The sequence below is a fragment of the Eschrichtius robustus genome, chromosome 6 (genome assembly GCF_028021215.1).
Source record: "Eschrichtius robustus isolate mEscRob2 chromosome 6, mEscRob2.pri, whole genome shotgun sequence".
In the NCBI taxonomy this organism is placed as follows: domain Eukaryota; kingdom Metazoa; phylum Chordata; class Mammalia; order Artiodactyla; family Eschrichtiidae; genus Eschrichtius; species Eschrichtius robustus.
Window position 1 is genome coordinate 69,288,467 of NC_090829.1, and position 13,314 is coordinate 69,301,780.

The window sequence follows — 13,314 nt, forward strand, 5'->3', positions numbered from 1 at the left end:
ATTACTCACACCTACATTATGCCTTCAGGAATGGCAATGGGCAAAGATTCTTGTTTCTACCCCACCCCCAGTTATTTGAACACCCAATAACAGGTATGTGGAGCAATTATAATGCTCATTTCAAAGGCAGTTTTTAGAAATGAAGAGGAACAGGAGAGAAATAAAAGTGGAAAGGTGAAGGCTGTGAACATTTAAACTGTCTGATGAGAGAAGAAAAGCTTTTAGACTTGTTATAATTGGAACGGCACATGTAGGTCTCAAAGGAATATTCAGGCAATTGGAAAATACCTTTTCAAGTATAGGGCCAAGGAAGGAAGTCAACAGCAGGTGTGGGTGTGTAAACAAGTCAAATTTAGGTGAAAGAAGAGCAGGCATGTTTCACTATAGATTCCTGGAAGCCATTCCCTGAAGATTTAAGTGGGTAATTGAGAGTGACATTTAAAGTGGCAGGAGACAGTCTGGGCAATAGCTTGCATTTTCCACATAGTCAGGTTCAAGTGCAAGACAGGTCTTGTAAACAAAGTTCATGGCAGTCCTTTGTGATAGAGGAGGGGATCACTAAGACTGCTTAGGGACCCAGGTAAACTTCCAGCCTCCCTCTTCATCTCGACGAACAAAGGCTTGTCCCTGGTGGAAGGAGTGAGTTTTCACATTACAGTGAGGGCTCAGGGATGTGGAAAAGGCCATCTCTGTCTTATTGGGTGACACATCAGAAGTATAGTAAGGAAGAGTTTGTAGTCCTCCTGGGGGATTTGAAAGTTGAGAAAGGAAGTGAAAATCTTCCCTGTGGCTGGCAGTGTTGTGTGAGGGGGTTGTTCTGTCACCGCCATAGTCAATTGGCAGATCTTCCCCGGAGGCACTGAGATAATCAACTGCATCATCCAGAAACTGGGGCAATGTGCTTGTGGTCCGTCTGGGATGAGACGAGAGGGCACTGTAGTTAGCTGATGAGGTGTCATCAATGGTGTTGAGGTCTTTCAACCCCAGTGTTCGAAGAACCCAGGGATCCACAGGGGGCCCAGGCTGTTCACAGTTAGCAAATTCACTAGAGAGGTTTCTTTTGGCATTTTTATGATGGGGAATCTCAGGAGGAAAATATCTTTGCTCTTTGGGTTTCCTCTTCCCCTTTCTGAATTTTCCACATGCTTTGGAGAACCCATCTGATGACAGCAATTTCTGGGGAAGTAATATTTGAAAATACACAGTCAGATAATCAACATAATTTTCTTTACAGCTGTCAAATATTTACTGGTCACCTCAATTCCTTAGAAAACTTGATTAAATTTACATTTTCACGTGCAAAAGCAAAACTGATTGGATTAACTTCTGCTTTTAAATCAAAATCTATGATGACACGTTACCACCTAGAAATTCCAATTCATATAATTTTACTAGTCATTTAAAAGTTGAAATGATGTAAATGATGTCTTTAAAACTTCAGTTCCGGGAAGTAATGATTATTATTATTATTATGGCAATAATAGCAACTATCCTGTATTGAGGACTGGTTATATGCATGATCTCATTTTATGTAGATACTATTAAACCCTCCTTTAATGAGAAAACTGAGGCACAGGGACATTAGTGGCTTGCTAAGGATCATGCAGCCTAGATTTAAGCCTAAGCCACATGAATCTAGACAGAACCACTGATTACAATTCTACATAACACTCTTCCTCTAATTTTCCTAACTTTCACAGCACTCCCATGTGGTATGTATCATATTATTCTAAATCTTGCAAAATTGAGAACAAGAGAGAAAAATTGCTTAATTAATATCACTTACTAATTTAATAACTGTCCTTTTTCACAGAATGGTGGCTGGAGATAGGACACCAGGCTAATAACTGTGAGCTGTGCTCCCTTTTTTAACAAAGCTAACTGAATTCTAAAGGAACTAAATATAGTGGTTTTTCTTCTCTGAGCTGCTATATCTGGGTAAGAGTCGTAAGAAATATGATCGATTTAGATAAATAACGTAGCTTGTCTAGAAGTAAGGTAAAGATTGATGATAAAACAATAATGGTAACAGAGTGGCAGATAGGTAACAAAAAATACAAAACCCCAAAAAAGGAAGAACAGCAAAAAGGGACTATGGGTAAACTATCCTTGAGTTAGAAACAGTTCATTTTAAAAGGGTAAGAATGAAATGTTCATGAAAAGATAATGTAGTTGGCTATGTCTAATTGCCAGTCAAGAGATCTGGGCTCCAGCCATATTTATAACATTTTAGAGCTGGAAAGATTCTTAAAAGATCTTTTAGCCCATACACTTACAAATGAAGTAAATGAGGCCCCAAGTGGGACAGTGACTGACCTAAAGTTAAACAGATAATTAAAAGAAACCCATGTCTCTCGGATCTAATTCCCGCTCCAATGTCCCATCCAACTCTATCTTTCGATTAGCCTCTGTTGTCTCAGCAATCCCCTTGACTGGTTTTTGATTCTCAAGCAGCTCCTTTTGTAATATATGCTAAAATCTGCAATCTAGATACTTCAGGGAAATGATACATAAACATTGTTGTGAAAGTGCTATATTTCCTTCAGAAAAATTTGCCCATCCTATTGACGCATTTCAAAGCACATTGCTTAATACACCTCTTACACTGAATCAAGGCGTTTTACCCAGATGGTCTTCTTTCTCAAATCACTGCTCTGTCCTTATAAAGGGGGTCATCACATACCTTGGCTTTTTCCTCAAGACATTTAACTAAAGCAGAATTCAGGTATTGTCTGAGATGATTATTCTCTTCATGTAACCTAGCAAGTTCTTCTTCCTTCTGCACCAGAGTATCTTGGAGCTGCAAAAAGCAGACAATGGTGAAGGCTGCTCCACTATATTGACTTTGTAACCTTATAATAATGCCACTGATCCTTAACCTACTTAAACTTGATTATAATTCTGTTTGTTTTATGAACTCAATCTCAGGGAGCCCTCGTCCTCAAAGGCTTAAGTTCAAGCTACACCCACTTACCACTTGAGTGTTCAGTTTGTGCTCTGAATTTTTTATTCATTGCAAACTGTTTGAAGAGATTATATGACTTTAAAAATTGTAACCACAAGGGGATCGGGAAGGTATGTAGGAAAATGAGCTGCGTGCAACTGTTTAAATATAGAAAACGGTGTTTAGAAAGGTTTTGCTGAACTTCTTCCCTGCATGTTACAAAAAGAAGAAAGAAAAAAAGACGTGGGTTGGCTTCCCTCAGCCTCAGGTCAGTTTGTACGTCCACTAGATTAAATTACTCTCTCATAAATAACAACAAACAAAATAGGAAAAATGAAGCAATCTTTGCAAGAACTTTTATAATCATCATCCTTTGTCCAAGTGATGAGCTGTTTATGGTTTAAAAATACTATCGGGGGCTCCCCTGGTGGCGCAGTGGTTGAGAGTCTGCCTGCCAATGCAGGGGACACGGGTTCGAGCCCTGGTCTGGGAAGATCCCACATGCCGCGGAGCAACTGGGCCCGTGAGCCACAACTACTGAGCCTGAGCGTCTGGAACCTGTGCTCCGCAACAAGAGAGGCCGCGATAGTGAGAGGCCCGCGCACCGCGATGAAGAGTGGCCCCCGCTTGCCACAACTAGAAAAAGCCCTCGCACAGAAACGAAGACCCAACACAGTCAAAAATTAATGAATAAATAAATAAAAAATAAAAATAAAGGAATTCCTTTAAAAAAAATACTATCACACTCATTCTATCATTTGATCTTTCCACCAGCCCTCTGAGGTAGGCAGCACAAATATCTCCATTTCATAGATAAGAGAAAGGAGGATTTGAGAGGTCATACAGCTAAAATGTGTAAGGTCAGGGCTTGATTGAAGGTCTTCCTAGAGGGTTTTGGTTGTTGTTGTTATTATTTTCTGTCACAGTGATCACCTAATTTTGACTTTTCTGTGGACAAATATGCATTTTGGTTCTAAACTGAAAGTCAATGAATTGAACAAGGGAAAAGAAGCCATGTGACATTAAGGTACGATGTTGAGAATGAACTGCATGGAACATGGCCGGTCTCATGTTCTGATCATCTACACATACCTGCTTGTTTCTGTAGAGCTGAGAGGAAAGCTGAGCCTCTTCCCATGAACACGAATTAAGAACAGGGAAATTCGAGTCACTGGATGATTCTATGTGAAAACATCAAATGGGTAACTGAGAAAACACACATGCAGTTTTTGTGTAATAAAGAACTCACTGGAGGATTTCGGAAAGAAAATAGGTTCAACTACCTTTCTAAAATTAGCCATTGCCTCCACATGGGAAAATAACATTTAAAGTTTTCAGAAGGGGCAAGCATGCTATGAAAGACAAATATTTATAGACAATATGCCAAGGTGGCTACAGAGGTGAATTTTTCGGAGTCAAGAGGTCAAGTTCCTTCCTGATATATATATTCCTGCTGGCTAAATTTATAAAGACTGTCCTATCTGCATTGTTAATTCATGCAAATGTTTATTGGTCCCACCCTCAACTAGGCCTACATTGCAATTCCACTATGTTTTCCAAGTTTTTATCTTATTTTCTAAGCTGTAGTGCTTAATAATATAGTGTTTGGCTCCAGAATCAAATCCTATTTTTGATGCTACCATTTTTCCCCAGATGAAAATCTCTGCCTATCTGCCTATCAGTTAAGCCTGAGGGAGAGTATTTATTCAGAATTCTATGGAATAGTGCTTTCTACTTCAAAATAATTTGAACTTGCTTCTCTGAAGAACTCAATGAAAATCTCAAAACTGTACCCAAACTCATGTATTTCAAATGTCATCATCTATAAAGTGTTTTATGCTTTTTCAAAGAGTTTTTTGTTGTTTTTTTCATATTTGACAGCAAACTATGCCTACCAGTAAGAACTATGCCTACCAATAAGAACTATGCTTGGGCATGCTAATTTCATTTACTTTTAGTTTCTTCTCCTCATCTAGTACAGTTCTGACTCTTGCTCTCCTCTACTTCAACTAAAATATTACTGAAATATTTCTGATTAAAGTGGAATGATGGGTAAGGAGACAGGAATAAAATTTTATACACTCTTTGGTTTCACATTTTTGGGCATTCTGTTTTCTCTGTTTCTTGTGGTAGAAAGCTAAAATTGAATAACTTCCTTCCTTACATATAAGTGTGTTTCAATATTTGGGGGCTTTTTGTTTGTGTCTTTTCTCAAATTCAACAAATTCCTGTGGTAGAAACAACAGTCCAGATATTGAATACTGAAATGCCTTAGAGTTCTTCCAGAAACTTGAGTGTTAATCAGAAATTCCTTTAATAGTTATAAACACTGTTTACTAAGCCCCAGGGCAAAATTAATGTGTAATTTTCCATCAAAGTTATACTTCCCTCCGAAGTTGAAGTCTTCTTTAGGCAAAAAGGAATCATTTTCTTTCCACTTATAAGACACTATTCATAGAATTTCCTTTATGAAATAAAAGATTAAGTTAGTACTTCTCCTTGCTTCTCTCTCATACCCAGGGAAATTTTCCTGAATACCAAAAAAAAAAAAAAAAAAAAAAAAAGCTCTAACTGGTATTTTAATTCCAAAAGCATCCCAATAGTATTGTTTATATAACATTGACCCAGACCCAGACTTTCTCAGTGACTTGGAAATCTCCAAGAACTGGAAAGTATAGGGAGAAATACATATTGTCCAGTGAGCAACGGGAAGAAGCCCATTTTCACTATTTGGCAAGCACACAAAAAGCAAGTTATTAGGTTGCAAAATACAGGAGTCTTTGGGCTTTCTTAAACTTTACATATCATCCCTTCTTTTACAGAGTTCCAGCCCATAATGCCTTGCAACTATGAGTACAGGAAAAGGGCTTCAGATCTACCAGGAAAGCAGAAGAGCAGAACTTACCCTGTGCCTGTGGTGCTTGTTGGGGCTCTCTGTTGTCCAGGAGACCAGCAGCCCAGAAAGAGACCCAAGTCTCCGTGGAAACATCAACACTAGATTCTGACGTTGTACCGGAATACGGGCAATTATAGCTCTGGCCTCCTACAAAGTACTGGTCTTGGCAAGGCAGAACGGTGTTCTGTAAAATTCAGTATGTGGGAGGTCCCAAGAGATGGGGTGATGAGAATTTGGAGGGAGAAAAGAGTGGGAGAAAGAAACAGAAAATATACGCAGTGAATAAAAAACAGTAAAGGTGTTAAATATAGATCCCAGATTGATTTTGAGTGGTCCAAATATAATTACTAAAAAGGAATCAGCTTCTTGGTTTACCCAGTACTTTCCTTAGGTCCTCTCAGCAAAGAACAGGCTAGTATTAGATGGACCAAACTTGTAAATATCTAGGAGTAGTCTCTGTTGCCAGGTCTGAGGCATCTAACAGGCTACCCAAGATCTAAGTAAAAGGAATTCTACTTAATGAGTGAAACACGTAAGAACTACTTGACTCTTTCTAGCAAATATCTTAATTATATTTCTAACAACCTTAAATGACAAAGAACTTAGAATCCTAAGGCTGAAATTGACAGAACACATCATATAATCTAACCTCCTTATTTTCGTTTTTAGTTTCTGAATTATAAATTTGCTCCATTCCTCCCTTCCTCCTACCTCTCTTCCTCTGGTTTTAAATGCTACTGGATACTACTGAAACAGATTAGTTAGCAGAGACAGCCAGCTCTATCTAGGTCTCTCCATCACTACATCTCAATGCCTTTCCAAAGTTATCTTGCCACGACTAACTGCCTGGCATGTATCCTCTACTGTGTTCTGAGCCAGTGAACCCCTCCTGCTCCAGCCTCCTCAAACCTCAAACACACAGTCTTTCCAAATGTCCAGTTATGGGCAGGTATGCAGACTCCCTGGGTTAATTTGTACAACAGCCCATTCCTAATTATTTGTCAATGTTTAATCAGGTAAAAGCCATTCATTTCAGCAGAGCCCAGCTTTGGACAAACTCTTTTTGACCACGACAAGTCTTCTGTTGACTTCTGAACTTTCTCAGGCATAACATAAACAGAGGGAAAACAAATAAAAAGAGGAAAAAAGAAAGTTAAGTCAATTAAGTCACACTTTGTTAACGTTCCCAATAAGTTAAGTTTTGAAAAAGTCCAGTCTTGAAGCAAGTCCAGCGTGGGCAGTGCAGACCAAAGAAATTCAGCCAAAAGTTTATCAAGTGCTATTTTCTTTTATTCTAAAAGCATGTTTGTAGGCTCTTTCCTTGAGGTTATTATTGGAATCAAAGCTGAGCTATTATGCAATTGACATCTGAGAAGAAAACAAACCCCAAATACCCCTAGCCTCAAGTTCAAGTGTTTGCAAATATGTGCATAATCTAGAGAAAGAGGGGGAATGAAAAGTGAGTACAGGTGTAAAGGGAAAGTTGGGAGAAAGTACAGAGAGTAGAAATAACAGAGAGGACAAAAGGATGAGAGAGAGACAGAGAAAGAGAGAAAGCCAGGAGGAGACAAGGGAGAAGAAAAGAGAGATGGAGCAGGAAGGAAGACCTGTTTTAATTGGCAGGTAGCAGAGAAATCTTGTTTCCAAGGTGGAAGAAATTCTAAAGGCAAAGCTTACTAGACCTCACAGACCCCCGGTTTCGCCAGCGGACTAGCTAACGCCGGCTCCTCACTTACCATCTTGCCCTGGAAGAAGGCGCTGCAGAAACTGAGCCCACTCTTTTAATTTTTCGGGAAAGCCGGTGGGAGCTTTAAATGGGACTGAGGGGAGGAGCTAGGAGAGGCGAGTTCTAATCTAAGGGAGCTCCGGGTGACGCCCGGGGCTCCCGGCAAGCGCCGCCCTCTGATTTGGTGCGAGGCTTACAAGCTGGTGACGTGGGTTAGGAGACATCTGGCCAAAGCCAAAGTCCCTGCCACTATCGGCGACCGCCTCCCAAGACCTGGGACCAGCGGGCCGGGGTCCCGGGCAGGCCCACGGCGCCCCGCCTCCGGGTGCGCAGCGTGGCTTCAAAACCCGCGCCGGTGCCGGCTCGCCGCGCGTCCCCCGGGCCCCGGCGTCAGGACCCGCCGTGACCGCGCCGCCCTGACCGGTAGGGCGATCCCGGCTCCTGCCCGCGCGAGGCACGCAGCTGCCGGGCAGGGCGGGGCACACCGGTTGGCCCGGGAGCCAGGGCGCAGGGTCAGGAAAAACCCAAACCAGCATCTCGAGGGTCAGAGCGGCGCTTGGGGAACCCTTCCAACCCCAAGGTTAATACTGCTCATGGGTATTCTCTGGCCACTTGATAAATATCAGCTTGCTATATGACATTGCCTATTGATTGGCATTTTCCTCCTATATAATGTCTCATTTTCCCCAGCTTCTGAAGTGGGTGTGAAATGTGGAGGCGATCTATATCCATTCTACAATGTAAGCTTCAGGAGAATAGCGGTTTCTGTCCGTTTGGTTCACTGCTGTCTCCAAAGTGCCCGGAACAATTTCTAACATGTAATGGGTGCTCAATGAAGAATGAATTAAGCTACAAATGTAGGAATCTCAAGTGTCTGTCTCTGTGTTGGTGTTTTCTTCACAACTACTATTATATAGAATTAATTAATATAATTAAGGAAATTCAGTGTGTTAATACTTCTCAAAGTGTTTTATTTCTGCCATTTTTCCTCTTGCATTTTATTCTCACCATTCCTATGATGTTATATCCAGAGGAGGAAAACGAGTAATATCATCCTTAAAACTATTCATCTACCACTAACAGCCAACTCTTATTTTCATCTGCAATAACCCAGGAGGTTGGTACTTTTACTGTCTCTGCTTCAAAAGATAGTGAATGAAGCACCGAAGTTAAATTTGACCAATGTTCACACAATTAGGATGTGGCAGACTGGGAATCTGAACCTCTGGCTCCAGCATCCATGCTAACTACCATAATTATAGTTTCTGACTCTCTTTGACGTCTTTTCACTGCACATTATACTTATGTAATGGGCATTTTCATGGATTGAACTGTGTTTCCCCCAATTTTATATAGGTTGAATCTCTAACCCTCAGTGTGACTATATTTGAAGATAGAGCCTCTAAAGAGGTCATGAAATTTAAGAGGTCATAAGGGTGGTGCTCTAAGCTAATAAAATGAGTGTCCTTACAAGAAGAGGAAGAGACACCAAGGATGGCATGCACAGAGAAATGGCCATGTGAGGACACAGAGAGAAGGCAGCCATCTGCAAGTCAAGGAGAGAGGTCCCAGGAGAAACCAATCACCCTGCTGACACCCTGACCTTGGACTTCCAGCCTTTAGAATTGTGAGAAAATAAATTTCTGTGGTTTAAACCATCCAGTCTGTGGTTCTTGTTATGGAAGCCCTAGCAAACTAATACAGACAAAGTGAAGGAATTGAGAAAAGTTCTGATTCTGGTCTGCATAGTCCTTTCTCTAAACCAGTTTTAACCTTTATTCATTCGTCCTTGTATTTCCCATCCATAGCATTTAGCAGTGACTAACATATAGCAGATGCTCATTAAGCTTTGTGTCCAAAATTAAGAGATGGAAGAGGAAGAGGAGGAAGGTGACAGACTCAGTAGAGTCCTTTTATCCTGTTCTAATACTGCTTATTCACACATTTTTAAGTGACTAGTACCAGATTTGAAGATCACTCCCTGGAATTTATTGCCTGAGTCACTTAACAGGACTCATTTCATTCAGTGACATGAAACAGTGGTCCCCTCTCTGCTCTCGCTGCACAAAGGGCAAAGATGCCCTGGCAACAGTTCAAAACTGATTTAGGTGGTAAGAATCAATGATCTTGTTCAGGGCAAAGAAAATCCTGATTAGTTTTGCAATGAGCACCTGGGACAAGAAAAAGGAGGAGGGAGGTTGTTTTGTTTTTGAAAACTGTCATAACTGAGACATGTAAGCCTCTGGGAGATACAATTTCTTGACTCCAAAAATGACACAAAACAGGCAATTGAGCAAGCATGATATGACATAAAGGGCATAGGCTTTAGATCTAAATATACCTGGGTTCAAATTCCTGCTCTACCCTCTGAGACTAAGTCACCTGAGGCTATATTATGGTCTCCAAATCCTCAGTTAGCTCCTCTGGTAAATTAAGAAAGAAGTACCCACTTGAGAGGTTTGTTAAAAAACTGACCACTAATGCTTGAACATTCTTAATTCACTGCCTAAATCATGACTAGTAGCTATTATTACTGTTAGGTGTAGAAGACTATTTCTTTGAACATATATGCTGCAGTGCCTTGCCTATTAAAAATAACTAAAAATACAAACTACATTTGCAAAATTCCAGGGGTTTTTTTGAGGGGTAGAAATATATTTTAAAACTTTTTGATGGATTTTCAGCACATAAATGTTTCATAAATCATTAACTACTTTAGCTTAGTAAGACTGGAAGTGTATATGGTGGCAGAGAATCTTTAAGCAGTAAAGAGCTATTGACAATTTAACATAAGTCAGAAGATAAAGCTTTCCTGCAATCATAAACTAATGGAAAAAATTTCTAAACTCTAAAGGTGTGATTTAAGCTCATATTTTTATTTAAGGTCCACTGCTTAGGTATAAGCCTTATGGTTTATTTGATGATTATTTTTTGAGAAATGAATCAATTAAGCAATAATGTGAATTCCTTTGGCCATTTTTTATTCATAAGTATCAAAGCATAAGGTGCACCTTCCTTAGTGATTGTAATCCATGTAGATGTTTTTTCTTCTATGAAAAATGAGATTGGTTCAAAACTACTTTTTTGTATTGTGGCTGAAGGGATGGTGTTTAAAGGAAGGTGGCTAATAACAGCCCAATTGTTGACTCAGGGCACTGCCTCCTGCCAGGCCAAAGATATAACAAAATAGGAGGTAATTTGACCTGTACACAAACCAAGTCTGCAGACAGAAAAGGGGAGAGTGTGGTCAGAGGTGGGCCAAGGAGATAAATAGATTGGCATATGGAATGTTCTTTTATTTCGCCCCTGGAGGACACTTTATTTGATTACCTCATTAGTGAATTCAGTAGCATATATAATAAAAGAACAATTAAGAAATTCTCTTTACAAACATAACCTTTCCCTATAACTTCTACAGCTAAGTCTCCAGGGAATAAAAAGATACTAGGCCTGCTTTCACATATAGGTAAAGAAAAGTGAAACCCTTAGAGAAAATTCAATTCAGTAAATGATTTACATTGGGAGATTTCACATTTGCATGTTTTATTTCAGCATATCTGGAGAACCATGACATGTTTAGTTTTGAATATCACTCCTCCAGAGTGATGTGCAGAAATCAATCATGCTGGTATGGACAGAGTCTTGCCTACTCTTCACCACCTACCCATAGCTTCTAATAACACATATGCAATAACTTATGCCCTAGTAAAAACTATTTCTACATGAACAAAAGGTATACAAAAGAAAGTCTACTGTTAATATCAGGTTATTAGCCAGAGAAAAGAAGAGCCAGGGACAAATTATAGAGTGAAATGTTCGATTCAGGCCTGACTCAGATAAGTGCTATGGAGAATGAGGGGGCAGCGGGTGGAGATTTATGATACTATTTTATTGGATGTTTTAACCAGAATTTATTTCAATAGCTTTATAACCAGCTTTAGACCTGTACTTATTGACTCATTGAGTGATTGCTTAATTTTTCAGTTGTACTGGATTGTATTATATTAAGAACCATCATATACTATAATGATATTCACAAATCTTTCAAATATCAACTGTGTACTTCATATTGAAGGATACCTAGCAAGTGGATGCAAATCTGTATTCATTGTGTAAAGTGCAGGAAACCTCTTTTGTACTCTGTGAAATTGCTTTTTCTGGCTTTTCTCATAAGATGGCACTTAAGAAAATTATATTTGTGGGCAAATATCCCATTTCTCCCAGGCCCTATCAGGCCACCATGAGGACAGGGGACAACACTATCTCCCAGAGCTTTAACTCATTGCACTTTGGTGCACTGGTTGGGAAGCCCCGCTCTCCTCTCTGGCCAAATTGGAATAAAATAATCTCAATAGCACTGTAAATACATAAGTAGTGAAAGTTATTTGAATTAACAGAAAGATTAGAGATGTGGAATCCCAAACAACATAAAACAAACACAACTCTACTCCTCATTACTTTAACCACATTAGAAAATAATGGAAATCGTGAGTTATTATGATTACTATACATCAGAGTTATGCTAGTCCAACTCTAATTTGAAATAAAATGAATATCTGCTTCAGGAGCAGTAATACTTTCATAAACTAGGTTTCAGTACCTTCATTGCTCCTGTAATCTCTCTTAAGGATTTTTGATCTCGGGGTTAGTAGATGGATTGCTGACTAGGCACTAAAGACCTAAAAGGTGCATTGGCACAGACCATGACATTTAATTTTATCCCGAAGATAATACAAACAGGTACATCAGTGGCTGGTTTATTCAAAAAGTTTAGTCCATGGTGTTAGCAAAACAGGACCACCAGGACCTCATTCCTTCTAACCCTGGAATTAGAGAATCTGAAACAATGTGACATCTTTCATTAAAAGAAGACAAAGAAATATATTTAGATACAAAATGTTAAAGTGAAGTTAAAATTCCATATCTTTGTAATCCATAACAATCCATAAAATGTTAGCGGAATTCTTATTGATCCAATAATTTGTGGAAGAATCACCTTATTTACAATCAAATTGAAGAAACTTACTTGAAATTTGTAATAATCAAATTTGGGTGTCTCTAGTCAAACTGTTTTCCACATTTTTTTTTACAAAATGAAAGCATAATAAAAACCTCTAGCTAAGGGAAGCATTTATACATTCAAAAACAATCTGAGAAAAATACAGAGAATTATAATTGTTATGAAATTAATAATGCTAAATAACACTTGAATGAATGAGCAGAAGCATTAGACTATGAATAAAGTACCATGCCAGCAATAAAGTAAAACTCCAAAATCCTCTGTTAATGTATAAAAAGAGAGTCACGATGAAGACAGTGTAAATAATCTGTTTTTGCTTCATCCAACCAGAAGCTTTCCTGCTGCCTGCCACCTCTGGAACAGCAGTATTAGCCCTGCACGACCAAATCATAGCCAATAATTTTAAACACAATAAATTTCCATGGCTTCATTTATAGGTGAGAAGGCACCAAAAGACAAGCAAGCAAATTGACTAAGCTCTTTAAAAAATGGTTTGTTGTCCCCGAACACAACTGGTAAGAACACAAGTTGCATATTGAAGAGCTTTTATCTTTAAAAAAATTATTAACAATTATTCTTTGTGCACTCTTTAGTATCTATTTAGATGTGTATAAATGTACGTGTTTATATATTTGCTTATATACATATGCATGTATCTGGAGGATTCAATGAGCCCATTGCCTTGAAATACTTACAGAGTGAAGAGAAAAGGTGTTGGGAAACAAAGA

At 39.1% G+C, this 13,314-nt stretch overlaps 1 protein-coding gene across 1 annotated transcript; it reads right to left on the reverse strand.

Moving 5' to 3' along the window:
* Positions 1-273: 273 nt before the first annotated feature.
* On the reverse strand, positions 274-7,579 carry GMNC (geminin coiled-coil domain containing). The gene is made up of 5 exons (XM_068545653.1): positions 7,532-7,579; positions 5,850-6,024; positions 4,037-4,125; positions 2,684-2,800; positions 274-1,176 (listed from the first exon to the last, which is right to left on the reverse strand). Exons 1-5 carry the CDS (start codon positions 7,577-7,579, stop codon positions 559-561), a joined length of 1,047 nt encoding a protein of 348 aa, XP_068401754.1. The 3' UTR covers positions 274-558.
* Between the last annotated feature and the right edge of the window lie 5,735 nt (positions 7,580-13,314).